The sequence below is a fragment of the Diabrotica virgifera genome, chromosome 5, assembly GCF_917563875.1.
Source record: "Diabrotica virgifera virgifera chromosome 5, PGI_DIABVI_V3a".
Taxonomy (NCBI): domain Eukaryota; kingdom Metazoa; phylum Arthropoda; class Insecta; order Coleoptera; family Chrysomelidae; genus Diabrotica; species Diabrotica virgifera.
The window spans coordinates 236,854,234-236,881,688 of record NC_065447.1 but is presented as its reverse complement, the minus strand read 5'-3'; the positions used below and the strand labels follow the sequence as shown (position 1 = coordinate 236,881,688).

Genomic DNA, 27,455 nt, shown 5'->3' with positions numbered 1-27,455 from the left:
CTGTACCTATTTTTTACAGGGTGGTCAAAATATTAGATTGTTCTATTAACAAATTCAAGCTGTAATAACTTACTTATTTTAAATGGAACACCCTGTATCTTACTAGTCTATTGCGTATAAAATTTATTTAGCTTTCAATTCTTATTAGGGTTTGCTATACCTATCTCCCTTCATTTTTTAAATATTTAAAGATTTCCTAATTTGTAAGCTTTAAAAATTAGAATTAAATACCTATGTCGTGGTTATGTACAACACATCATCAACACCGCCAATATACTTAAATATCTTAGTCAAGATAGTTTCATTAATAAAATTCACATTATTATCATTTAATCGCACAGAGTGTTCTTATTTTAAATGACATACTCGATATTCTATTCTTTATAATGGAATTTTGATCGAGTACAGCACGCCAAGATGATGCTAGGAGTGACGTGATTAGAACAAAATGTAACGTACTGGGTATAAACGAGTAGACACTAAATAGAAAAAAGAATGACATAATCAGATGAATATAATGAAGGAAGCAAAAGTTGTTAAAATAGCAAGGGGCAAATCATCAAGTGGTAGAAAAAGTATCGGTCGAACGAGCAAGAGATAGAGTAACAATCTTCCATAGAGGCAACCGCCCCAAAATAAACAAACAACTCTGTTTATATAAAGTAAGACAAGACGCAGAAGAAAAACATGTTCGCTACGCACCTAGAGAAGATTTTCCAATTAGACCAAAATCCGTAAAGTTATGAAGCTATAATTAAACATCAGGCCAGCTAACTCCCAACTAAGTAGCTAAAGAAATCCAGAAAAACATCAATCCAAAAAACGCCAAAATATAATCTCATAACAGAAATAATTAAAAAAAATGAAGCCTGAAGGCTAAAATCATAATGCCCCCAAAGATAAAAAATCACTAAATACAGTCTCCTCGTATTGGACAATGCTACCGTATCCTAGTATTACCAATAATATCAAAACTGTTTGGGAGCGATTGTTAAGAGACTTGATATTATAAGAAAAAATCTTCAAAAAATCAGTTCGGCTTCAGGAATAATCACCTCCACGATCAATTAAGTCCAAAGGATCACTATGTGATATGAATGGCAATCTCCCATAGAGGTATCAATCAATAGGTACGAATGAAGAAGCAAGTTATTGAATACAAGAAAAAGTAGAATGTTAAAGGACGATCTACTAAAGACCTAAATCCGAGATGAGAAATTCGATTAAGAATAGAGCCATCGAGAGTAGTTTTTTTTTGAAGATGAGGATATTTCTGAGTAATCAAAATGTTCTCAATCTGCAAATCCATAATCGGATGTGTTCCATTTAAAATAAGTAAGTTATTACAGCTTAAATTTGTTAATAAGAACAATCTAATATTTTGACCACCCTGTAAAAAGATAGGTATAGGAAACCCTAATAAGAATTGAAAGCTAAGTAAATTTTCTGCGCGATAGACTAGTAAGATACAGGGTGTTCCATTTAAAATAAGTACGTTATTACAGCTTGAATTTGTTAATAGAACAATCTAATATTTTGACCACCCTGTAAAAAGATAGGTATAGGAAACCCTAATACAAATTGAAAGCTAATTAAATTTTCTACGCGATAGACTAGTAAGATACAGGGTGTTCCATTTAAAATAAATAAGTTATTACAGCTTGAATTTGTTAATAGAACAATCTCATATTTTGACCACCCTGTAAGAAATTTTGTTGCAATAAGCATCTGTTTAAGTATGCTAAATAGTCTATTATTAAGATCCAAGAAAGAATTTGTTACTGCTTCTTAGATTCGTAGATATTTATTTTTCTCTAAAACCTTACATTTTTATAAAAATCGAAATAAATCAAAACACCCTGTATTTAGCTATAGGGAACCCTTATGAAAGTATAGCTTATTTTTTAAGGTCAATTTAATAATGTCATCAGATATAGGACATTCCATAAGAAAAAATATAACTTTGATATACCACTCTTTTTTGGAACACCCTGTATAATTCACATTATTTTTAGGTTGTAGTATTAAAGGCCCTGTATATTGCTGTGAAGAAATTTTTTTAAAATATCAAGTGGTTTTCCGTACAGAGACCGAGGCGAATAAGATGAAGCACCCTGTATATTTTCAATTTTTTATCTTAAATTTGCGCGAATTGTTTAAACTGTAGAATAGCTTTGTTGTTGGATTTTATGAGAATATCCAGCATATAATCACGTTTATTAATAATATAATACCAACATTAACATAATGTTTCACACTTCGTCTATTACAACTTATACACATTATGTTTTAGTAATGGAGCATTCTTCATAAATTTTATGTTATTGTTTTCCATTATAACACAATGAAAAACTATGATCCCTCTATTTTATATTCCTGTTAGTAACTTGCATGGGAATAATATTAGATTACAATACAGTATTAAATAATTCAAGGCATTTGGTACACACTTGAATGAGTTCATTACATCAGATCGCCATATTAAGCACAAATTTTTTGTTGTTGTTGCCTTGTACAGATAATAAAAGTGATTATTATTGTATATTAAACTATTAGTAATGACAATATAGAAAAAAGTCAACATACGCACTACACAGTAAGTAACAATTACAGATAATATACACCAATGGCCAAAATTGTGTAAACTTTAACAAAAATTTTAATTATGTTATTAGTATTCCTCATTTTCACTTTGTTATTTGCAAAATTATTTTTAATTTTATTGCGTCATTGTATGCAATAGTGTTTGGCTGGATAACCTTTGTTTTTTAGCATACACTCAATTCCGATTCTGCGAGGTATGGAGTTCACTGTACGAGCCAAATCTTTTGGTGTAATAACCTCAAACCAGTTTTAAATATTTTAAATATCTATCAGATCTCAATTCTTCGCAGTGAGATTATTATCTAATATTAAACTTGATGTCTCATGTCCTGAAAACTTTTCTGAGAATTATCCATACACGAATTTATAAGAAGTGTGAGTTCCAGATGAGTGATACTCAGTTGAGATTTCGAAATGTATTGGGAACACCAGAAGCTCTTTTTGCCTTAAATGTGTTAACACAACGATTCAGAGACATGAATGTAGATGTGTACGCATGTTTTATTGATTATCTAAAAGCATTTGACTGCGTTAACCATCAGAAGACGATCGTAATTCTAAAAACAACTGGAGTTGAAGAGCAAAACCTGCGAATTATCTCAGAAGTATATTGGCAACAAATAGCAACAATAGGGATGTTCACTAATTTTTAAATATAGTTAAATTCAATAGATTACAAGGTATATAAAAACGTAACAATCATAAAACTGTTTAAAAATGTATATTTTTTAAGATAAATGAGTTCATAATGTTGATTTTCTTGGAGGCTAGAAAAACGGTACCCTGCAGCGAGGCTACGGTCTGTGACGTCAGCAGTCGTAACGTCTTTGATCGACGACTATACCTCGTCCAATTTACTTACCGTTGCACGTCATCCGCGCCATAGCCTGTGACACGATACCAACACGAAATATTTAGGCGGTGGGTGTGTTCTTTTTTAGAATCAAAATGATTCTAAAGGGGAACACACCTACCGCCTAGATATTTCGTGTTGGTATCGTGTCACAGGCTATGGCGCGGATGACGTGCAACGGTAAGTAAATTGGACGAGGTGTAGTTTTGTATACTTATTTACTCAGTGTATTTGAATGTGCGCAGTTTTTTACGTATTTAATTATTAAAAATAAAGCCAAATAAGTGGTGTTTTGTTCCTGGGTGTGTAAATACATCAAAAAACAGTTCTGACAAGATTTTTATTACCGTTCTAGCCAATTTAAAACAGAAAAAGAAATGGTTTGTTGCAGCTAGAACTTAAAATAACTAACGGGTCATTTCATATCAAATCAACCAGGGGTTTGGCAGACACCCTCTCCGATTTTGATAATTTTTGGTACACTTATTTTATCCATAAAGTAGATGAAAAATCTAAATTTTCAAAATTTTTGGTCCAGTAGTTTTTTTATTAATTTTTGAAAATGATAAAATTGACAAGTTTTGCCTTTACATAAGTATAGAAAAATAGGAATATCTCTAAAACTACTTATCAGAAATTCATGAGCGATACCTTGTTTAAAAGGTCTTTTAAAAACCTTTTAAATAATGTATAACATGGCACATTTTAAAATTACATTTTTTTTCAAAAAAATTGAAAAAAGTATTTTTTATTTTTTTTCAAAAACACCATTTTTTATTTTTTTGAAAAAAATATATTTTTTTTTTCAATGTTTTACTAAGACACACACCAATTTTCAAGATGGAGAAATGGTGGGTTCCATATGAAAAAAAAATAAAACAATATTCAAACATTAAAAAATGGTAGCTTTTTTAAGTAAAACACATAAAAGTCAAAGATACATGCTATAATATAGAAAACAATAATTTTTTATAAGTAACACAAACGCTTCTCTAAATTTCAAATAAATTAAATATTTTTTAAAGTTATTTTTCTTTCCAAAATGTGGGTGGAATCTGACATTTCCTCCTTTGTCAGTGTGTAAGTCCGACCTGTAGCGGTAATGGGTTGAACTTTTCTTAAAATCATTTTTCTTTCAATAATTAGAATATCTGATTTAGGTTTGGGGTAATAAAAGGAGGGGGCTGGCCCGTTTGGATGCAAGAAACTAACTTTAATTTCATTTGTCTCATCATTTCTGCCTATAATACAAGCCACCCACCAAGCATTGTTATACTCTACCGTTACAAATCCAGATTCAATTAGTTTAAGTTCCATTTGATTTAATTCTGACAAATCTTTCTGAATTAGTTGTTTTTGTTGATCAGAACTTAATGAATAATTTTTGGTTATGATTTGTGTTTCTGAAAAAGGAATAACCGCATGCACTTTTTGTGTCCCTTGTATTGTTTGGGCTTTAGCAAATCTTGGTTCTAATTTTTGAGTATGTTCATTATATTCTTCAGTTGAACAGTACTTAAAAGTGATTCCGTGAATATTTTCGGTGGAAAATTGAAATAATTGCTCTGGTGTTAGTATCTGATTCTCGTAAGGCCTTTGCAAACTGGCCTTAGTGGCCAATCTTTTGACTGTGCCTCCTAGACCATCACAGGCACTTTTACCATGTGATGTGGCAAAAAAATGCCACTCAGCTGTAAGACCAAAATCTTTTTCGTGGTAGGACAGATTTAAAAAAATTTTTTTGTTCTTATATTGAGCGGCACATCCGTCAGAAAAGTTGAATATTTTTGATAGATTCATAATTTCATTTTTCAATTCCGGTATCAACACAGTTAGAAATAAATGAAAAGCTATTGTATTATGTATTAAACAATCAGATATGAAAACATAATTCATATGCTTTATTTCTCCTTGCTCATTTCTATAGTAAATCACAAATGGGTGCAGGGTGGCTTGCGAATTATTCCAATGGTACGATTGTACCTCATCTTGTAAAACAAATGAGTAATTCTCTGCAAAATCTGACGTAATGAGCGCTTCTCCATTTTTTAAATTATTTTTGGTCTCGTTATAAAATTCCTTTTGAATGTTTGAAATAAATGAGTATGTTTTTAATTTTAAAAGGTTTTCACCAAAGTCTTCCACAATATCTTCTGTAGATTTAATCACCGTTTCCATATTGCACCGGTCAACAGAAATCCACTTTTTGTAGGAAACATTATCAATGAAGGATTCATTGAACTTTTCCATAAGATGATTTTTCAAATTTTCTATGCCAGGACATGTTGAGCATCGGTCCAAATAACAATCAATATTTGGGGGATTACACATTATTTTGGTTAAGCAAGCATAGTAATCCGGATAGCTAGGTTTGTTATTTTCATTAACAATTATTTTATTCAGTTTTAAACCATTAATCATTAATTTAATGTTTTGATGAATAGTGCAAACACATACTGAGTGTGTTCCACTTTGTCCTGCTAATATGCAATTTTTTGGTTTTAACTCATAAAATTTTGTAAATCCAACTTTAACTTCAGAATTCTCTTGTTTAAATAGGGCATAAATTTCTTTTAAGTTGGCTAAAAGTAAGCGTTTTTGAACGTGTTCTTTCTGGTTTTCTTGCTTGACCACAACACAGTCTTTTTTTCCTGGCATCATACGACTTATGTCATCTCTTAAATAAAATTCTGTAACTAACTTGACTATTTCAGGGGAAACCGTTTTTCCTGGCTTTGGATTTGGGGTGGACAGAATCCCTTTTTCTTTTACCATCTGCTTAACAGCCCTTGCCATATACTGACTGACTCCGAATTCTTTCACTATTTTTGATCTACTCCAACTAATAGGCAGGCAGGATAGCAAATGCATTTTCTCGCTCCTTTTTGTAAGTTCCCTAAATTTCTTCTTTAATTGCTGTACCATCTCGCATTCATGTTCTTTTACAGCTTCAACAGGTGGCTCTTCAGTTTCAGCTCGTCTTTCCTCTCTTAATTCTTTCTCAATAACAGTTTTAACCTTTTCCGCTTTCTGCATTGGCAATCTTTTCTTTTTAATTGGTGATTCTCCTAAAAGCTCAAGTGATTGCTAGCTCAAGTAGCTCTAAAGACAGGTCTGGTCCAACCTTAGGTTCGGCTTTAAAATTGGGGGATGGATTTTCTGTTGAAGGTCTGAAAAAAAAAAGAACTGAATAAGTGTTAAAGTTACAAAAAAATTATAAAATAAATAAAAAATATTTTTTTAATATAAATAAATAAAGTTCATGTCTATATAATAAAAAAATCCAATGTAGATGTTTACTTTTGTAAAAAAAAAACAATAAATTAAAACTTACCCGGCTTCAGGAGATTCAGCATTTTTCAAAGTCTTCATGTACTTTAGCCTACACCCATCACAAATCTTCATTCCTTTTTTTATGTTGACGCGATTGCACATGGCTTCAGTAACATTTCTAAGTTTTCCTGAATGTTTTCCAGTTTTAAATGGATCACAACACTTAGTTGAATACTTGTACCATTCTTTTGCCTGGTTTTCAGACATTGTTTTGCCGTAACCCCTAAATCACTATTTTTCAAAAAACAACACTTGCAATTTTTTTACAGTTTTAAACACGTACTCTTACACCACAATAGATACGCCAACGTCTATTTGTTGAGCTCAAATAAATTAAAAGTGAGTTTACCCCTGTGCTTCTTTTATGCAGGATTTTTCCTGCAAAAACATGCATTCTAATTTATTTCTAAGACTGACCAATCAGGGAAATTGAGGTGTGGCCTAGCTAAAACGTGAACATGCAAGTTTTTGTATCTAGTTTAAAAAGTGGTTCATAGAAACAAAATAAGTTTTACAAAAACCAAGAGAAACCAAATTAGCTTTAATAAAAAGTTAATTTTTTAAGGTAAAATCATGTGTATTGAAAACTTTATTTATTTTTTGTACCTAAACCCATGATTTCTCCATCTTAAAATTTGGTCAGTATCTCACTAAAATATTGGCAAAAAATATATATTTTTTTGAAAAAAAATAAAAATGGTGCTTTTGAAAAAAATAAAAAAAAAATTTTTTCAAAATTTTTTTCAATTTTTTTATTTTGAAAATGTGTCATGTGACACATCGTTTGAAAGGCCTTTAAAAGACCTTTTTAACAAGGTATCGCTCATGCATATCCAATAAGTAGTTTTACAGATATTCCTATTTTTCTATACCTATGTAAGAGCAAAATTTGGTAATTTTATAATTTTCAAAAATTAATTACAAAAAAACTACTGGACCAAAAAATTTGAAAATTCAGATTTTTCATCTACTTTATAAGTAGAATAAGTGTACCAAAAATTATCAAAATCGGGAAGATGAAATTCCAAAGTCACCATTTTATTGGTTGATTTCATATGAAATGACCCTAACTTAAAGAACTAACTTAATAAAATAAACATTATAGAAGTTTTCCAGAGACTTTCGGCCCTTGGTAATAATGTAATTGTTCTTTCTGCATTTACATTTTTCAAAAATACGTATTAGTTTTCTCAGGATTCGAAAAAAATGAATTAATTTAAATAGCATTAGACCAAGATTTTGCACCTACCCCCTTAAAGAGTAAATGAAATAGTTTCGGGACCTCAAATTTGTATTCCTTAAACTGGGATATTCCTAAAAACGGGATTCTAATAGTACATACAGTAAAAGTAAACCTTGAAATAACTACATGTGGATGTAGGTATGACTTTATATAGTATGACTTTATATGTATTTTTGTATACTTATTTACTCGGTGTATTTGAATGTGCGCAGTTTTTTACGTATTTAATTATTAAAAATAAAGCCAAATAAGTGGTGTTTTGTTCCTGGGTGTGTAAATACATCAAAAAACAGTTCTGACAAGATTTTTATTACCGTTCCAGCCAATTTAAAACAGAAAAAGAAATGGTTTGTTGCAGCTAGAACTTAAAATAACTAACTTAAAGAACTAACTTAATAAAATAAACATTATAGAAGTTTTCCAGAGACTTTCGGCCCTTGGTAATAATGTAATTGTTCTTTCTGCATTTACATTTTTCAAAAATACTTATTAGTTTTCTCAGGATTCGAAAAAAATTAATTAATTTAAATAGCATTGGACCAAGATTTTGCACCTACCCCCTTAAAGAGTAAATGAAATAGTTTCGGGACATCAAATTTGTATTCCTTAAACTGGGATATTCCTGAAAACGGGATTCTAATAGTACATACAGTAAAAGTAAACCTTGAAATAACTACATGTGGATGTAGGTATGACTTTATATTATATTAAAATCATTAATAATTTAGTGAAAAGATTGGTTGAAATGAAAATGTATAATACCCAAGTTCAAAAATATTTTTTACCTTGGAACAGTTGTCAACTCGAAATACCAAACAACCGAAATAAGATCTAGAGTTGAAAAGGACATAGCAACATTTAACAACATGCATGAGAAATATTTTCACCCATTGCGACATAATATCTCCCAATAAAAATGCGGCTGCTAAAATGTTATTATTTCCGGTCTTGCTATATGGCGCAGAGGCCTGGACAATAATGGAAACATTAATGAAAAAGCTAGAGGCATTTGAGATGTGGGTGTACCCACGTATCCTCAAAATATCCTGGGCGACCCACACCAACGTACAGGTATTGCGTCGAATGGGAAAACAAAAAGAAATCTCTTTTACAATTAAGAAACGAAATCTTAAATATTTCGGTCATATCATGAGGCATGATAAATATCGTATACTCCAACTGATAACGCAAGGTAAAATAGAGAGCAAACGCGGACCCGGAAGAAAAGACACGCATGACTTAAAAACTTACGCCAATGATTTGGACAAAAATCGATCGAGTTATTCAGAAACGCCTCAAATGAAATTAAAATTGCCATGATGATAGCCAACGTCCACAACGGACAAGGTACATGAAGAAGAATAAAAATATTTTTAATACACCTAACCAAGGTAAAGTAATAACCAGCCGATGTATGTATACAATATGCATGCGTACAATGCATGCATACAACTTTCTCTATTTTTTTTTGTGGAGTATTAAGCATTTATTTTTTTAGCTTAAAGAAGACATGGAAAATTATATGGAATATACACTCAGTAAAGCTGTGGTAGATTTATTTTTTTACAAGATTCCAATAAATCATACACCATTGTTTCATCTACACTACAGTCGGTAGTTTATACGAATCGGCTTTCTGAAAACCCTCTTCCATTTTATTTGTTTATTTTTGTAAAACCCAAAATATGTCCTTACAAACAGTCCAAACAGTCTATCCACTTTAAACTAAACAAATTCACTATAAAACTCCACTTTAACCCTGATAAAACAAGAAGAGAACAAAATAAAATGACCTGAAACGTCAAACAGGTAAACAGTAACACTATGAGAATGGCGCGCGCTTGGGTATGCAACTAGTGACGTCAGGCCAATAGAGAAGCGTTCTTGAAATTTAAAATAATGCTAGATTTCTAATAAAGGGTGTTTCCTAATCGTTTTACATGTTTGAAATGACTTTTTAATTTTTTGTGAACATCCCTATTGAAATAGAGCACACAACATCCGAAGATATACAAATCTGACAAGGAGTGCAACAGGGTTGCGTCTTATCACCGCTAATATTTAGCGTCTTATCACCGCTATTATTTAATCTGTATTTGGAGTCTATATTCAGAGAAGCATTAGACGAGGTCCAAGATGGAATCAAGATTAACGGAACCACCTACTATGGACAACATCAAGTACGCCGATGATACCGTCCTAATAAAGCAAGCAACGCACAAGAACTACAAAATATAATAAATGGGGTAGTTCGTCATAGCGAACCTTTGCGAAAATTTGGAGAAAAATGGCCAATATTATTAGAGAGACGGCTATTGAAATACTTGGGAAAACGACAGGAAAGAAGTTTGAGGATAAAGAGACTTGGTGGTGGTCAAATGAAGTACAAAGAAAAATAAAAGTGGCAAGGGACAATTGTATAAAAAGTGGCAAGAAACCAGATCGGACATAGATCTTCAAAACTATATGGTCTCCAAAAAGGAAGCGAAAGTAGCAGTAGCAAAAGCTAAAGCAGAAGCGTATTCAAACCTATACGATCAACTTGATACCAGGGAAGGCGAAGCAAATACATATAAAATAGCCAAACAGAGAGCAAAGAAAGCAAGAGATTTTAATCAGATTAGATGTATCCGAGATGAAAATAACAAAATACTATTTCACGAAAAGGATGCCAAAAAGAGATGGAGAAAGTATTTTGACAGTTTATTAAATGAAGAATTTGACAGACAGCCTGTGGAGTTAACGGAGACAGTAACAGCAATGCTTACCAGAACAACAAACGAGGAAGTGGCTCAAGCGCTTCAAAAAATAAAGAAAGGAAAAGCAGTCGGACCAGATGATATTCCTGGGGAAGTATGGAGAGCATTGGGAGAGACAGGAATAAGTTGGCTAGCAGGTCTATTTAACCTTCGGAGTACGAAGACTGGGTCAAGCGTGACCCGAAATTCAGTTATTTCTTAATATTTTATGAAATAATTTTTTTACAAATCCGATTAATCGTAAGTTCTCCTTATTTGTTTCAATCTATTTTTTCGTTTATAATTCGTGAACATGCAAACTACAGTTTTTCCTCTACGTAACATCTATGATGCCGGGTCAGTCCTGACCCGGTTTTCGGATTTCGAAGAATATTTTCAATATGTTTGTAGGTACACGTAAATCGCAGCCGTGTCTGTTTACGGGTATACGTACAGTGGAACCCCGATAAGTCGGCCTCCGATAACCCGGAAGTCCGGCTAACCCGAACCGATTTTCATCAGACAAAACAAACATTTTTTCACTTTGACTAAGTTTTTTACCAAGAAATAAACAATACTGTATACAACTGTACGTAATTTAGATGTATTGTGCATATTTTATGTATTTCATGTTTTTGCAATTATAATGGAGTTTATCTGTAAGTATACCGTGTTTTATTAATTTTTACCATATTCTCCGGCTAACTCGGATTTTCGATAACTCGCATCGGCCGCAGTCTCGATTAATCCGACTTATCGAGGTTCCACTGTATTCAAATATATGGCCGGAGCAAATTTACCTATGCCCGTTTTCTGTAAGGTATTAAAATCTGGCCGCGGGAGCGAACTAGTATATGCCCATGGGTAACCATCTTAAAAAATTTAAAGGCAATAATTTAGGATTTTCTTTGTTTTTTGTTAAATTAAAGATACTGTTTAATAATACTGACTATTTAAAACATCCTTATAAATAAAATGAGAATGGGTCACGCTTGACCCATCTTCGTAATCTAAGTAAGTCAAATAATCTCCGTACTCCGAAGGTTAATAAATTTATGGAAGTTGGACAAATGCCAGAGGAATGGAGAAGCAGTATATTAGTTCCTGTCTACAAAAACTAGGGAGACATACAACAATTTACAAACTACATGGCTATAAAACTACTTAGCCACATCATGAAAATATGGGAGAGAGTAATTGATACATGGATACGTGAAGAAACCGAAATAACCGATAATCAATTTGGCTTTATGCAGGGCAGATCAACAACAGATGCAATTTTCATTGTAAAGCAACTGATGGAAAAATACAGGAATAAAGAGACCAACGGTCATATGGTATTCATTGAGCTTGAGAAAGCATATGATAGAGTTCCTCGAGAGATTCTGTGGTGGGCACTCAATAAGAAAGGAGTCACTGGCGAATATGTAAAGATTGTGAGATATATGTATGAGGGAGTAACGACTAGTGTTAGGACAGGTGTAGGAGAGACTGATAAATTTCAGGTGAAAGTAGGATTGCACCAAGGCTCGGTGCTTAGTCATTATTTATTCTCATTAGTTTTGGACCAGATAACAGCGAAACTTCAGGGTGGTATTCCATGGTGCCTAATGTATTATGCTGATGATGTAGTGTTAGTAGGAAATAGTGAAAGAGACTTAGAACAAAAACTGAAACAGTGGAGACAAGCTCTGGAGGAAAAAGGTTTAAAACTTAGTAGGACAAAAACAGAGTATTTGGAATGTTCCTTTAAAGATAGAGTTACTACAAATAAAATGGTATCTTTGGATGGTGAAATGATTGTGAAAAACAATAGTTTTAAGTACCTAGGATCGGTATTACAGAGTAATGGAGAAATAGATGGAGATGCATGCAGTAGAATTAGGGCTGGATGGATGAAGTGGAAAGAAGCCAGTGGTGTGTTGTTTGACAGAAAAATTCCAATTAAGCTGAAGGGAAAATTCTATAAAACAGCCATAAGACCGGCTATGATGTACGGAACTGAATGTTGGGCAGTGAAAAAGAAAGAGGAACAACGAATGCATGTGGCGGAAATGAGAATGCTTGGATGGATGAGTGGAGTGACAAAGAAGGATAAAATTATAAATGAGTATATTAGGGGAAGTCTAGGTGTGGCACCAATTGATGCCAAAATGAGAGAGCATAGGTTAAGATGGTTTGGTCATGTTCAACGTCGAGACGTTAATCACACAATACGAAGAATAGCTGAAGTGCAGATTCCTGGAAGGAGTAGGAGAGGAAGACCAAAGAAGACCTGGGGAGAGACGATACGACAGGACATGTTGGTAAAGGGGATTAACATTGATATTACCCAAGATGAGGACTCTGGAAGGACTGAGGATGAAGAAGGACTCTGGAACAGAAAAGAGAATAGATGCAAATCCGCAGGGAAAAAGGTTTTCTTGTAGCTGGCTGTATACCATATATTACAAAAAATAATAAGTAAAATCCTTTATAAAAGGTATATTTATTAAAATTCAGTAAAAAGGGCGTAATCACAAAAGCAGAACTAGTTTTCGATCTGATTACAGATCATCATCAGTCCTGACAAAATGCTGACATGCTAACCAGCAAAATGAAAATATTTGGTAAAAACCTTTTAAACTTAATCAGTCATGGAAACATTGACTATTCGCGGTGTGCAAGTACTTGGAAGGGAAACGAGAAACGACCGTGCGCGAGTCGCGGAGAAATATTGCAACTATCTTAAATAATTCATATTGTCAATTGAAATTTTCAAATTGACGTATATTTCATACCTTCTGTCATTGAAGCCGAAAAATTATATATTGCTCCACAATATTGATATGATATGCAATTATTATATAAAGGTAAATTTAATTAATTGTATTTTGCTTGCAGTACTGCATTTTAATAACTAATTTTATTTACTACATACAATTGTTTACGTTTGCATCACATAACCTGCATCTTAGTTTTTCTTCTTATTATTTTTTTGGACTATGGCCTTGACAATTATCCAGTAACCAGGACTAATATAATTGGCCAATATAATTAAAAGTGCGAATAAAAGTACAGAGCGTAGAAATAGGGGTCGCTTTGCCGAACTTGCACGGTCCCAATAATTATTAAAATAAACATGGATGTATTAGATATCACATGAATTGGGCCCCGGGTACCGTCTGACCCTCAATTGAGTTGTTCACATGCTGAACGATCGTTGGTCTTGTCGTTTAATAATCGACAATCTGACAGCCAATTTGACAGATGTAGCTTCAGCAGTATGGCCACTACCAACTGCCAAAGTTTCAAGACTGTACCATCTTTAGAAAAATAAAACGGCGAGCTTCAAATTCTATCTCTTATCGAATGACAAAACGCATTGAACAACGTGGTATAAAGTGCAATGAATCGAAATCTTTCGCCACATTGCAAATGAATGTTTTTATCACATTATTCTGAATAACCATGTTTCATTATTGTTTATCTTATTGATATGGATGATTAGGTAGTTTTTATCTTTATTGATAGCCCTGCATTTGGAATTTGCGTCAGATACGAAACCATGGTAATAAACATAAAACAGTCGTATGTAGATGTGTACCAAGTTTACTTTGTTAAAAGTTGTTTCGAAATCAATAAATACTAAAACAAGGCAATGATTTTCGTTAATAGGCGTCTTTTTTGTGTCGTTTGTGAGTTCTTGTTTTTTACCGACAAACTTATTTTGCATATTCCATAAAAGTTTTGTGTATTAATTTTTATATTGTTCAGATTTGTTGAGTTGAAATGTTAAAATTACTGCGTATCTTTTGTGAGTGCTTTGTTTATAGTATGATTTATTTAAAAAAAATTGCAAACATACAGAGATTCTTTTTATAGCTTTCGACATCATTGGTTTTTATTTGATTCTTTTGATTAACTTATAAGTACGCAATCAGTTTTTTAAAACAGTACATTTATTAAACGTTTAAAAAACAACATCAAGCATTTATGTATTACGTTAAAATTTTCGTTTTTGTTTTGTTTTTGACATTGTGTTTTGTTTTCAGGCGTATTTTAAAAACTGGGGCATAAAGACACTTGTGGCACCAACATGGTGGACTACTACAGAGTCCTTGAGGTGCCAAAAACCGCTACTAACTCGGAAATCAAAAAAGCGTAAGTATTAATGTATAATTCATCATCATTATCATTTTTAGCTTTTACATTTTTGACCACTGCTGTCATATAAAATCTCATCATGTTTGAGGGTGCCCTGTATTTGTAAAGACGTCTTCTCCCCTTGATAATTCTCTTAGTCCATCTTCCATTAATTATATATTTCCTGCCCAATTCCATTTTAGGTAGTTATTGTTTCATCAGCATCTCTGGTTCTTTAGTACTTTTTCTTCTTCTTCTTCTTGTAGGACATGGTTCTGTTTATTCTATCATCCCAGCACATCGCAGGTAATTCTACAGGGTAGCGAGAAAGTATGGAAACACGGTGATTTCTCGGAAACCGGTCGAATGATTTTTATAAATTTTGGTGGGATAGGTGTCGTAATGCGGCCGATATTATAGTGGTAATTACATTGTTGTCAAATCTTCCGTTTTTATGGAAGGCTAATGAACTTTCTTATTTTAAATGGAACACCCTGTATATTTTTTGCGTTTTGAAGTCCTTAAGAAATACTGATTATTTTTCATGTTATGTTCCCTATGCCTAAATGCCATAATTTCGGAGTTATTGCTACATTTATTAAAAAAAAATTAACAATTTATAAAAGTCAATTTTATCGGCCCAGGTAGGGTATTTTAGGTTTTATTGATCATTCGGAACAAAAAAGGTCTTTTGTAATTTTCCTCAGAAGTTAATCGTTTCTGAGTTATAAACAATTTAAAATTGAAAAAAATCGAAAAATGACATTTTCAAGGTTCAAAATCACAAGTAAAAAATTCATTTTTAAAATTACGAAGTACCTAAATTCAAGCTCAAACCTTTTTCTATCAGATCCCCAGAATTTTTGGCATATTTTATTCTAAAACATTGTTTTTTTTAATTGTTAATGATTAATTATTTATATGGGAAATAAGCCACAATTAAAATGAAAAAAATAATTTTATTAACGTTTCGACGCCCAAATCGGGTGCCGTTGTCAAAATACAAAATATTACAACGGCACCCGATTTGGGCGTCGAAACGTTAATAAAATTATTTTTTTCATTTTAATTGTGGCTTATTTCCCATATAAATAATTAATATAAAAATGCCACAAGGAAATAGCTTCAGAACAACATTAATTGTTAATAAAGCTCATATGAGAGGACCGGGCTATCGGGCTGCATTAACAACTAGAAAATAATGTTTTAGAATGAAATAAGGCCAAATCACTTATCGGCATCTGATAAAGTAAGGTTTGAACTTGAATTTAGGCACTTCATGGTTTCAAAAATAATATTTTTTACTTATGTTTTTGAACCCAGAAAATCGTCATTGTCCGATTTTTTTCAGTTTTAAATTGTTTATAACTCGGAAACGATTAACTTTTGAGGAAAATTACAAAAGATCTTTTTTGTTTCCAATGACCCAAAGAACCTAAAATAATATCTACCCGGTCCAAAAAAATTAATTTGTATAATTTGTTAAATTTTTTTTAAATAAATGTAGCAATAACTCCGAAATTATGGCATTTAGGTATAGGGAACATAACATGAAAAACCATCAGTATTTCTTAAGGACTTCAAAACGCAAAAATATAGTGTGTTCCATTTAAAATAAGAAAGTGCATTAGATTCCCAGAAAAACGGAAGATTTGACAACAGTGTAATTATCACTATAAAATCGGCCGTATTAGAATACCCTTACCCACCAAAATGTATAACAATCGTTTAAGCTGTTTCCGAGAAATTACCGTGTTTCCATACTTTCTCTCGCTACCCTGTATGTGGGTACTTTCTCGAAAGCTTTTTCTTTAACGTAGATTGTTTCGATTTTAATCTTGTTCTTACTGACTATAATAATTTTTGTTTTTTTTTTGGTTCAGAACTATTTAATATATTAGCTTTAACAGAACTAGTATTCAATGATATTATCTTTAACATCCAAACAATTATTAAAAAATTATAAGATCAAAATAAATTTATAAAATTCTTCTGGGTTAAAGCACACGTAGGAATAACAAACAATGAAATTGCAGATAAAATTGCCAAAGAAATGGGGGAACAGATAAGTTGCGAATTAACTACAGATGAACAAATAAACTTATCAAACAAAAAATGATGAGAAATTTACTTGTGGCTAGAATACACCTTTACAAATCCAACACGTTACACCAGACTAGAAACTGGACATAGAAACAGACTGATGGTCTATTTCTATGTCCCGTAACATGTTTGCAAGCCTTCTGTGTTGTGTTTTGTAGAAGGCTTTCATCACAGTTGACATCTGACACCGTTTTATGAGTGTTTGTACAGTAAATATGCCCCTTTAGTAAATAAAGCTTTTTCTAAATCAAGGTTCATCAAGCTGATCGTTTTATATTCTTCACATTTAATTGCTTTGACTTTTTTGGTATTGGGATGAACACAGATATTTGCCCTTCTTTTAGAATTTCCCCAGTATCGAAGATTTCATTGAATAATTCTACTAGTATCCCAATAAAGTTATCTGTTACTATTTCTGTACGTATTTCATACGGTTCCATGATTTTATCATTTTGTTTTATTTTATTAATTTTTCAATTTCCTCTTTGGTAATTGCAGGCCCACTTTTTCCTCTTTGTTCTATGGTCTCCATTTTTTCTTCGCCTTCAAATAGCTCTTTTATGCATTCTTTCCATCTGTTTATTTTGTCTGAATTTTCAAATATTATTTTGTTATTTTTGTCCATTATGTTTCCAATACCTTTTTCTTGTATATGCCAGCTACCTTTTTAATTTGTTAGCAAAGATCAGCTTCTCTCAGTATTTTCAGATAAATTCTACGTGTTTCGGTGGCTTTTTTATTTTGTTTAGTTTGAGTTTCATGTCAGCTAAAACAAAATTGTGGTCACCTGTAGTCGATGGTTATGGCGTTAAGGCCATCGGTACATAATTCGCAAATATTTTACGGCTATCCCTACTTTTTCTGTCTTTACACGGCAAATCACGTTTAGTTAAATTCACACTGGTATGGATATGTAAACATTACTAGAACGTCATTCTACTTGACAATGTCGTGATTAACTTTAAAGAGATGTCTTTTGAATGTTCTTGGATAACTGTTATTTGTATAATTGCAAATTATTAATTCAGTTAATAAATGTGATTATTTCATTCATAGGAGATTCTGACCAATAGAAAGCTACAGAAATAAAAATTAAAGTGATAATTTTTGATAATATCCCGTCGTCAAGTATATTACGTCAGATGCCCTTCGTTGCAACGAAAAAATACATTCAGTGACATTAATGACAATTACTGTTTTAAAAGTTATAAAAGTGATGACTTTCAACCGTCAAATATTTAACAAATGTGTGTTTAACTGTAGTAATTTCTACTTACATAAATCAATTACAATAAAATTTTGGTTTTGAACAGTTTTATTCATGAAATAATCGCAGCAAATTGCACTCGACCTCTAAAATTATTATCGAATTGTTTCCCTCGTGCCACTTTGACATAATTTCACTCTCCTTCGGGTCGTGAAATTAAAACTGTCAAAGTGTCACTCTGGAAAAAGTCGATAATTTTAGAGCTCTTGTGCAATTGCTACTGATAATTTTTTCACTAACTATGTATTCAGTGATTGTAATAATTTATATAATATATTGTTACTATGGAACGCTTACAATTTTGAACATCTTTAACAACAAAATACTTGGATCACAGAATATATTATCCTAATGTATTCACTGCTTGGATTTTCCACAAATAATGCACAATAAATAACTTTTTATTAAGTTTAGGTCTTAATCAATTAATTTATCAAATATGTACACTATATATCAACATTATTTAATCAACAGCTCAAAATATTCCCGATGCCATGTCAAATATTTAAAATTGTCACTGATTGTCACTGTCTAGCTGACAATATGCTGACAATATTCTATTCGACTGAGTGCGTTGTAAGACAAGGATAAATTTGGAAAATATTACCACGGACATTGTGTTCATTTTTTTCGAATCCTGAAAAAACCAATAAATATTTTTGAAAAATTTAAAGGCAGAATGAAAGACTAAATTATTACCGAGGGCCGAAAGTCCCTTAGAATAAATAAAAAGTTTATTTTGAATTTGAAATTAAAAATCACACTAAATTTTCTCTTAGTTTTTCACCCCTCTAATTTATTAAAATAAACATTATAGAAGTTCTCAGGCACTTTCGGCCCTCGATAAGAACGTAATCTTTCATTCTGCGTTTAAATTTTTCAAAAATACTTATTAGTTTTCTCAGGATTCGAAATAAATGAATCCCCATTTGAATAGCATTGCAGCCGAAAATACGTACCCATCCCCTTAAGGAATCTTTGGTTTATAATGGTGTAATATGGTTCCTTACTGCGTTGTGACCATCATCTTGGTTTTCCAGGTATATATTCTCCTATATTCGCATACTACATCTCCGTCTCCTCCTTTCCCTACCTTCTTATTTAAGTCGCTTAAAATAATACTAACTTCTTTTTTTTGTTTTTTTTTTCAGTGTGTGTTTTTTGTTTCTTCAAGATTTTGTAATCTTTTCATTTTTATCCCTATTTTTTAGGCCTCGATTTCTATTGCGTCTGTACAGTTTCCTTTGTTGTTGATTTTTTTTATATCGGTGAGTAATTTTCTTATCTCCGATAGAATCATTTCGGGATTCCTTGTTACCGATTACTGGCCGTTTTGTATGCTTCTAATTTTTTTATTTTTTGAGTGTGAATTTTTACCAAATTTGTATGGAAATTATTATAAAATAAAAAAAATGACTTGTTTGTAAGCATTTTACATACTTATTATAACGAGCGATCCACAATTATTGGGATCAAAGCTAGCCGTGCAAAAAATTACGTATGTCTTGTTTTAATCTGAATTTATATCATTGGTTTATCAATTAATTTTGATTAACATTATAAAACATAAAAAATCAGTCAAAACCAGAACTTTAATTAAAAATAAAAAGAATTAACAAAATTATAAGTAACAATAATAAATAAAATCAAACAAGATCTCTACATAACCTTACTTTTCTTGTTAAGTTGACGTACACTGCAAAGTTGACGTAAACTGGAAAGTATATCTGAATTAAGAATAGACATGCACTGTATAGCTATCTCTGTCGTTCAGAGCCACCTATGGTGACAATAATTTTGTATCACACGTTATTTTTGTATTACAGATACAGAAAATTGGCATTAAAATGGCATCCCGACAAAAACCCAGACAACATGGACGAAGCAACAAAAAAATTCAAAGAAATATCAGAAGCATACGAAGTTTTATCAGACGGTAAGTAGAATCTGTAGCTTTTTTAAAGAAAATAACCATAACAACAGATGGTAATAAAACTATAGGTTTTACTAGTTTGACCATTATTAAATGTAAATAGGATATTATTTGATCTTTATTATGTATAATAGTAGATAACTGGTCAATTTTATTTTTACAAGGTTAGTAGTGTTAATGTTAGGTTCGGCTGCAAAATTGTTGTATTAGGTCTGTATCCCGCGCACCAAAAAAAAATTATTAATAGCAAGCCGAAAATTTGTTAATAGCTTAGCGGTGTCTAATTGGACAAACTTTGATGAACGGGAACACTGGAACAGGGGAAGTTTTAATTGTGGAACGAGTTACAGATTTCGAACGCCACAATTGATTTGAACTTACAATTTGAACGCCAGAGAACTTACAAGTGATTTGTTACTCTTTCATTAAACTCTCATGCAAAAATCAAACTGCTATTTACCACCAAAATAATTCCTGTCATTTGACATGTTCTACGTGTCGGACTTATTAAAATGCTCAACGCATTTGTCAGACAAACATTTTTTCATATATTATATAAAGTTTGCTATTAAATAAACTTATAAACAACCTGCTAGTTTTCACAATCCTAAACTTGTCATGATGACACGTTCCACAATTAAAATCACGTTCTATATTTAAAAGTTCCCCTGTTCCAGTGTTCCCATACATCAAAGTCCGTCCGACTAGCTTGCAATTAATGAACTTTTTTTGGTACGCGGGATCCAGACCTAGATTGTTAAAAATATCTTATAAGGAAACGTGATCGATATCGATATGAGTCGACAAGTGGCAAATATTTTTATTAAATCGAAAGTTCTTTATCAACTAAATAACGAACAAACGGAAGCAAAAAATACAGGGTGTAAAGAAACTCTCCTGCCAAACGAAGCGAAGGCTGGAGGTTCCTCAGATAATTTTACGACAATTTAACCCAATTCACCTAGTCCGAAAATGCTTCCTAAGGGAGCTAGAGCTCTTTAAACATGGCGTCTTGTAATTAGTTTTTTTAATACCTCCAGAACGCTTGTATTTAGAAAAACGAAAACTGGTACGTCTATCTATCTTCCAGAGACAAATCGATTTCATCAATTGCAAATTGTTAGTACCGGTCATAGGCGCCCGTTTTGGGTAGGACAGCAGATATTTTATCGCATAACATTTTTGTCTTTAACTAAGCAATTTTGACACTGGATTATTAAATTTTGAGGTATTCTAGTACTAAAAGGTACTCTTCGATAGGATACACCGTTTTCTAAAAAAATTGATATTAAAATTATTTGTTTTGAATTTGAAAAAATTTCAAAAAAAAAGTCTATTTAGAAAAACAAAAACTGGTACCTTTATGTATGTTCCAGAGATTAATCGATTTCATCAAAATTGCGAATTTCTAGTACCGGTCATATACGAGTATGCGTACATTTTGGGTAGGCCAACCGTTATTTTATGCATAACTTTTTTGTCTTTAATTTTTAAAGATTTGTTACACTAGATTATTAAATTATGAGCTATTCTAGTACATACTAAAAGTTACTCTTGCTTTAAGTCCGTAAAATACATCATTTTTAAGAAAATTTTCAAATTCAAAAAACGCTTTTCTGAAAAAAACAAATTTATTTTTCTAGAGAACGGTGCATCCTACCGACTTAAAGCAAAAGTACTTGTAGTTTCTGTTCACCCTGTATAAATTAAAATCCTAATTTTGATTAACAACTTATACCTCAGTACCTATAGAAAACGAAGTAGGTGAAAAAATATAGATTCTGATGTTTCTTATGATTCAATGGTTAGAATTTCTTCCAAGCGTCCAGTTCATCTTTCTAAATTTTATGTTGAGTTTTTCTCTCTTCTTTTTAATGTGAACATTCCCAGTCTCTTGTCCAAATGTAACCCCAGGTATTTTTCAGAATCTTGCAGATCAGAATCAACAGGGACCTCCGACCTTCATGTTATCTATTCTGATAAGCTAATATCGCTCTCTTTTATTGGTGAAATTGACATGCACTGATTTTGTACTATTAATTTTCATTCTGACTGACATCTGCAGTTTTGTTGCAGCTTCTTCGTGGTCTTTTCCAACTGATAGGACAACTTGATCATCAGCAAAAGTGCCTCTCATATCTTCTTCAAGACTGTCATTAGTGTATAATTGTATAATAGGTAGTGTGGCTGTCCCAGTTCACTACCTTACGGTACCCCCGCTTTGATTTCTTTCAACCCAGAATAGGCATCCTCCTCCTCCTCCTGAAGAATCTGTTAAAATGTAAGAATCCAATAAAAATGAGCAACTAATGCCATACTCTGTCGAAAGCTTGAGCAGCATCCAAAAAAACGGCTGAATAAAACTGCTTTCCTTCCAGTGCTCTCATAGACATTAGTTATTCAGCCAGTCACAATAGAGGAGTAATGTGTGGTATGTGTGTTGAGTGAATGCCTTGTTACTTAGTAAAGTCCACTTCATTGTTTTTACAAAGAGACGCTAATTGTATCCGAAAATCTGCGGTCCCTCAAATGAGATTGTTAAAGTTAACGTAGGTAGTACTTAAATATTTTTGCTATCCAATTTCGTCAATGCTTGAAGTTCCTAAACAATTTTAGGAATATTTTTGACACAACAAATGATAGGTCAAAATTTTTGCAGCCGGTTCTCGCATTATACATATATTATTTAAAAATTTTATTTTAATAATGAATCATCCGTTTACCAGAAAAACCATATTTCTACTATACAGTGATCTTCGATTTTACAAATGATGATTAGTGGAATGAGTGTTATTACCTAATTATGAACTGTACTGGAATTATTAGTAATTTTTTTTATATGTTAGTATGTAGTTTCCGTATGCTGATAATAATCATATATGGTAGCGTCTGATGTCTTTATTTGTTGTTAGATCAATATAAATTTCCCAGCTAATTAGTCAATAAAATAGATTACTTTATAATTGACTTAAAAAACCAATATGTTAGACGTCACCATCAGATGATAACGATGTACATTATTAATGTAACTATTGTATAAAATGAAAATTAATATATGTAATAAATATAATCAGAGATGAAAAACTCGTTTGGTATTGTGGTAACCATTGTTGTTACTGTCTGCGCAGCTCAACTGGTTTTTTGTCAAATTCTTCATTTAATAGGTTTACTGTCTAAGTACTTTTCAAGTCTGAATGTCCTTGGTATCAAGTTAATCGTATAGATTTATATACGCTTCTGCTTTAGCTTTTGCTACTGCTACTTTCGATTCCTCTTTGGCAACCTTATAGTTTTGAAGCTCTCTGTCAGATCTATTTTCTTACCACAGCTTACTTCTCTACTTCTTCATCAGGTCTCTTTATTTTTACACCGAGACTCACTTTTCTGGGTTTTTTGTGCAGTATTTCAATAGCAATATCTCTTATAATTATATTAAGACTTCCATGCTCCAGTATATTTTTCTACTATTTGCGCTGAATATTTGGTTTAGTTTCGCTTTTTTACTTCGATTTCCAGCACAAGCAATTTATGTTGTTGGCTTACTGTCTCACTAATTATTGCATTTCTTACATTCACGTATATTTTCTTCCTTTGTCATGAAATGATCTATTTGAGAGCGATTTTCTTCACTTTTGTATGTGACAAAGTGACCTTCTGTCTTTTAAAAGAATGTTTTAAAAATCACCATATCTAGTAATGTTGCAAATTCCAACATATGAAGTTCAGCTTTATTTCTAGTTGCAAAGCCTAGTCCTCCATGTACTGCTTCACATCCTCTCTTGGATTGGAACAAATGTGCTTTAAAATCTCCTGTTATGACTCTCTCCTCTGATGGAATATCATTCCATCGTTCCGCATAATTGATCATAGAAAGTTTTTCTTTCATTTTCACCCAGACAGAAGCGTACACACAACATTCAACACTTTACATATCGTTCTTATATCACTCCTTGTGCATCCTGCTTGATTTGCCTTTATGTATGGTCTATTTTTATTATCCGTTGCATCTTGACACTCCTTGTCAAACCATTTGTTTTTCGTTGCATTTTAACCAATTAGTTTTCCATCAATATTTCCGTTTCCTCCAGTTATGTTTCTACATTTTGTCCACAATTCCTCCACATTTTCTTACGCCTCCAGGCTTTTCATTCCTATATCACATCTGTTTCCTATTCTCTCTGGCAACGGTTTCAATGAGCAGATTGGCCACATTAATTATGTCTGTTTCATATATTTATTCTTCTTTGGGTTTGATATTCTTATGACTGAATATATAATCTGTGAAATTTATAGTTTCCCTTGTAGATATGTGTATATGTATGTATATATCTGTTATTTCTATTTATTTTTTTCATTAATGTGTTATAAACTGGTCAAGCAAATCTGGACACTTCCATTTTGTATTTTTTTTTATATTGTCAGTGTATAGTGGTTTTAATAGAGATGATTTAGCATGCATTGAGCTAACAGGATGAGATTAGGTGCTATGATACGAGCGGGTATTTCTTTCAACGGATGCATCAAATTAATTTTCATCGAACATGGAACTCTAACAGCAGACAGATACATACGATAGTGTCTAGACTAGAGGACAATGTTGGGGCACCCCTTTCATTGGGGATAATTTCTTATTTATGCAGGATCATGCGCATACATATACTGCGCGAATCGTTAGGAACTACCTAAATACTATCGGAATTCAAATTTTTGATTGGCCCGCTTGTAGTCCTGACATGAATCCATTAGAAGATTTATGGGACATTTTAGGGAAAACGATTAAAAAGGCGCAACACTTACCAGAAACATTTCAAGAGCTGAAAATAACATTGAATGAAGAATGGAAACATATACCGCAAGAACAGATTCAGCAACATATCCCAAGGATGCCTAGGCCTAGGCGTATTGAAATCCTCCGCAAATGTAGGGGAGGTAATACCCGATACTAAACCTAAAGAACAGCGAACTGTAGACAATTAAAATTTTATTTTTTCTTTTGTTTAATTTTTCGAACAAAGTTAATTTTTTGCGCTACTTATTACATTCTTTTGGGCTACTTATTTTTCCTATTACAGTGGAACCTCGATAACTCGGATTAATCGGGACCGCGGCCGATCCGGGTTATCGAAAATCCGGGTTAGCCGGAGAGCATGGTAAAAATTAATAAAATACGGTATACTTATAGATAAAGTCCCTTATAAGCAAAATAATATGAAATATATATGCACAGTTACCTATGGTTGTATAGAGTTTAGTATAGACAATATAGAGTATTATTAATTTCTAGGTAAAACACCTCAGTCAGTTTGGTTGTGTCAATAATTTCGTCTGGTCTGCTTATGTAATTTAAGAACAGTGACTCTTTCATTGTTTAAAAGACCATTGTTTAAAAAACAATTTTTTAAAAGACAGTTGAAAATAAATAAAGGAATAACAGGTGCCTGTTGTTTGCGATGTCGCTCTGCCGCCGCCGTGTGCATGAGTCATTTTTACTATCATACAGTTCAAATTACACAGATACCCATTATCTCTCAAATATTATATTATGATTGAAGGGAAGTTTTATCAATGAAATTCGATATTTTTAAGACATTCCAGAAGCGGCTGCAGATAAAATGTTTTAACATAATACATACATTTTTATTGTTGAAATGTTTGTCCGATGAAAATCGGTCCGGGTTAGCCGGACTTCCGGGTTATCGGGGGCCGACTTATCGAGGTTCCACTGTATTACTTTTTTGGTGTTTTAATAAATAAGATTTCTATTATTAATGTTTACTTCCTCCCCAAATACATAAACCACAACACCTACATAATTTAAAAAACACACAAAATGTAAGTTTCCGGATTTTTTTTTACCAGAAGTGTATAGTCATCAGGAAATTAGAAATTTGTTTTGAAAATCCAACATTTAAGATAAAAACCACACGTATATCTTTTACACTATTTCTTATATCTCTTATTATAAAAATGGTTTCTCCATATATGATGGGAAAAAACGAGTAAACTTTATGTTGCATAATGACCTTGGACGAACTGAATAATTTAATTTTTAACTTATTAATTTATAGAAATATGGAACGTAGAATTTAATACATTAACATGACAATAAGAGAAAGCAAAAGTAGTGACAATTTACATAATTGTATTATAACACATCTAACCTCATTGTCTAGGGGCAAAGTGGGCTTTCGTGGCTGATTGAGGTCTATAAGATTTTACAACTAATTTTTATGTATTTTGACCAGCTAAATCCGAATCTTCAACATGATAATCCGAATTTCTGGGCAGAAATTTTTTATCAACAATTTAATTGTTTAAATGCTTATAACTAATAAACTAATACAGTTATAATTTTTTTCAAAAATCATGTTTTGTCTCTTAACAAAAAACGAACCAAACTTTGAAAAATTAAAATCGGTTCATTAGATGCCGAGTAGAGATGGGAATTGCTGGATCCAGTATCCAGCAATCCAGCTGGATCCAGCGCTTTTTTTTACATGCTGGATCCAACAAACCGTGCTGGGTCCAGCAGCGCGGATCCGCAAACATGTCAAATTCGAAATAAGTTACTTAATGTCTTCATTATCCTCTTTATTCAAAGCCGTGAGTCGGCAACTTGCCATTCTATGACGCTAGTAGTAGTATGTAGCAGCTTAGTATGCTGAAAAGCTTCTACAGCCTAAAAGTTTGCATCGATAAAGCGTTGATAGACATTGATTCTGAGATAAATTCCTGCTGGCGAATGGTCAATAATCAATGAGTTGATCGCCACATTTTAACCGGTGAAACTGGCTATAAAATCTCTTTGCAGATAAGAGTTGACTTTGAATAACGGCCGACACAACTATGAAATTTGCCTTAGACAAACTAAATAGCCAGGACTCTAGCCTTAGTGCCGATATATCTGAAGCACTACGCACCAGAATCGCGGAACGGTGACTTTCTGAAATTACAGGTACATTAGTGGACTAAACAATCCTGGTTATACTTCCTCATGCCGAAAAAGAATGCAATGCGTCAAGATATGAAAAATTTGTTGAGTCGCATAAATAAACAAGTCATTGTGGAACCAGTGCAAGAGGACATAATGGAAGAAGATGGGCCAACTAATCCGGAGCTCTTGAATTTTACTGGAACAAGAACATTGAATTGAAACGAGAAAGAGACAACTTTTATAACAAAAAAAAAAACGGATTCTCAAAAAGATTACGAAAAGATTTTGGAAAAGGAAATGGCCATTTATGAGACCGGAGGAG

At 32.4% G+C, this 27,455-nt stretch overlaps 1 protein-coding gene across 5 annotated transcripts in view; it reads left to right on the top strand.

The window, feature by feature from the left end:
* LOC114331108 (dnaJ homolog subfamily B member 6-B) overlaps positions 1-27,455 on the top strand; it is a 92,434-nt gene that overhangs the window by 17,312 nt on the left and 47,667 nt on the right. For 3 of the 5 annotated variants that reach the window (XM_050650918.1, XM_050650916.1, XM_028280578.2), the window contains 2 exons: positions 14,806-14,914; positions 20,093-20,202. In XM_050650918.1, the coding sequence (XP_050506875.1) occupies positions 14,850-14,914; positions 20,093-20,202 (175 nt within the window). In that variant the 5' untranslated portion in view covers positions 14,806-14,849. Of the gene's footprint in view, positions 1-14,304; positions 14,449-14,805; positions 14,915-20,092; positions 20,203-27,455 lie in introns of those variants that run through there. The other 2 variants (XM_028280579.2, XM_028280582.2) reach the window with 2 other exon arrangements.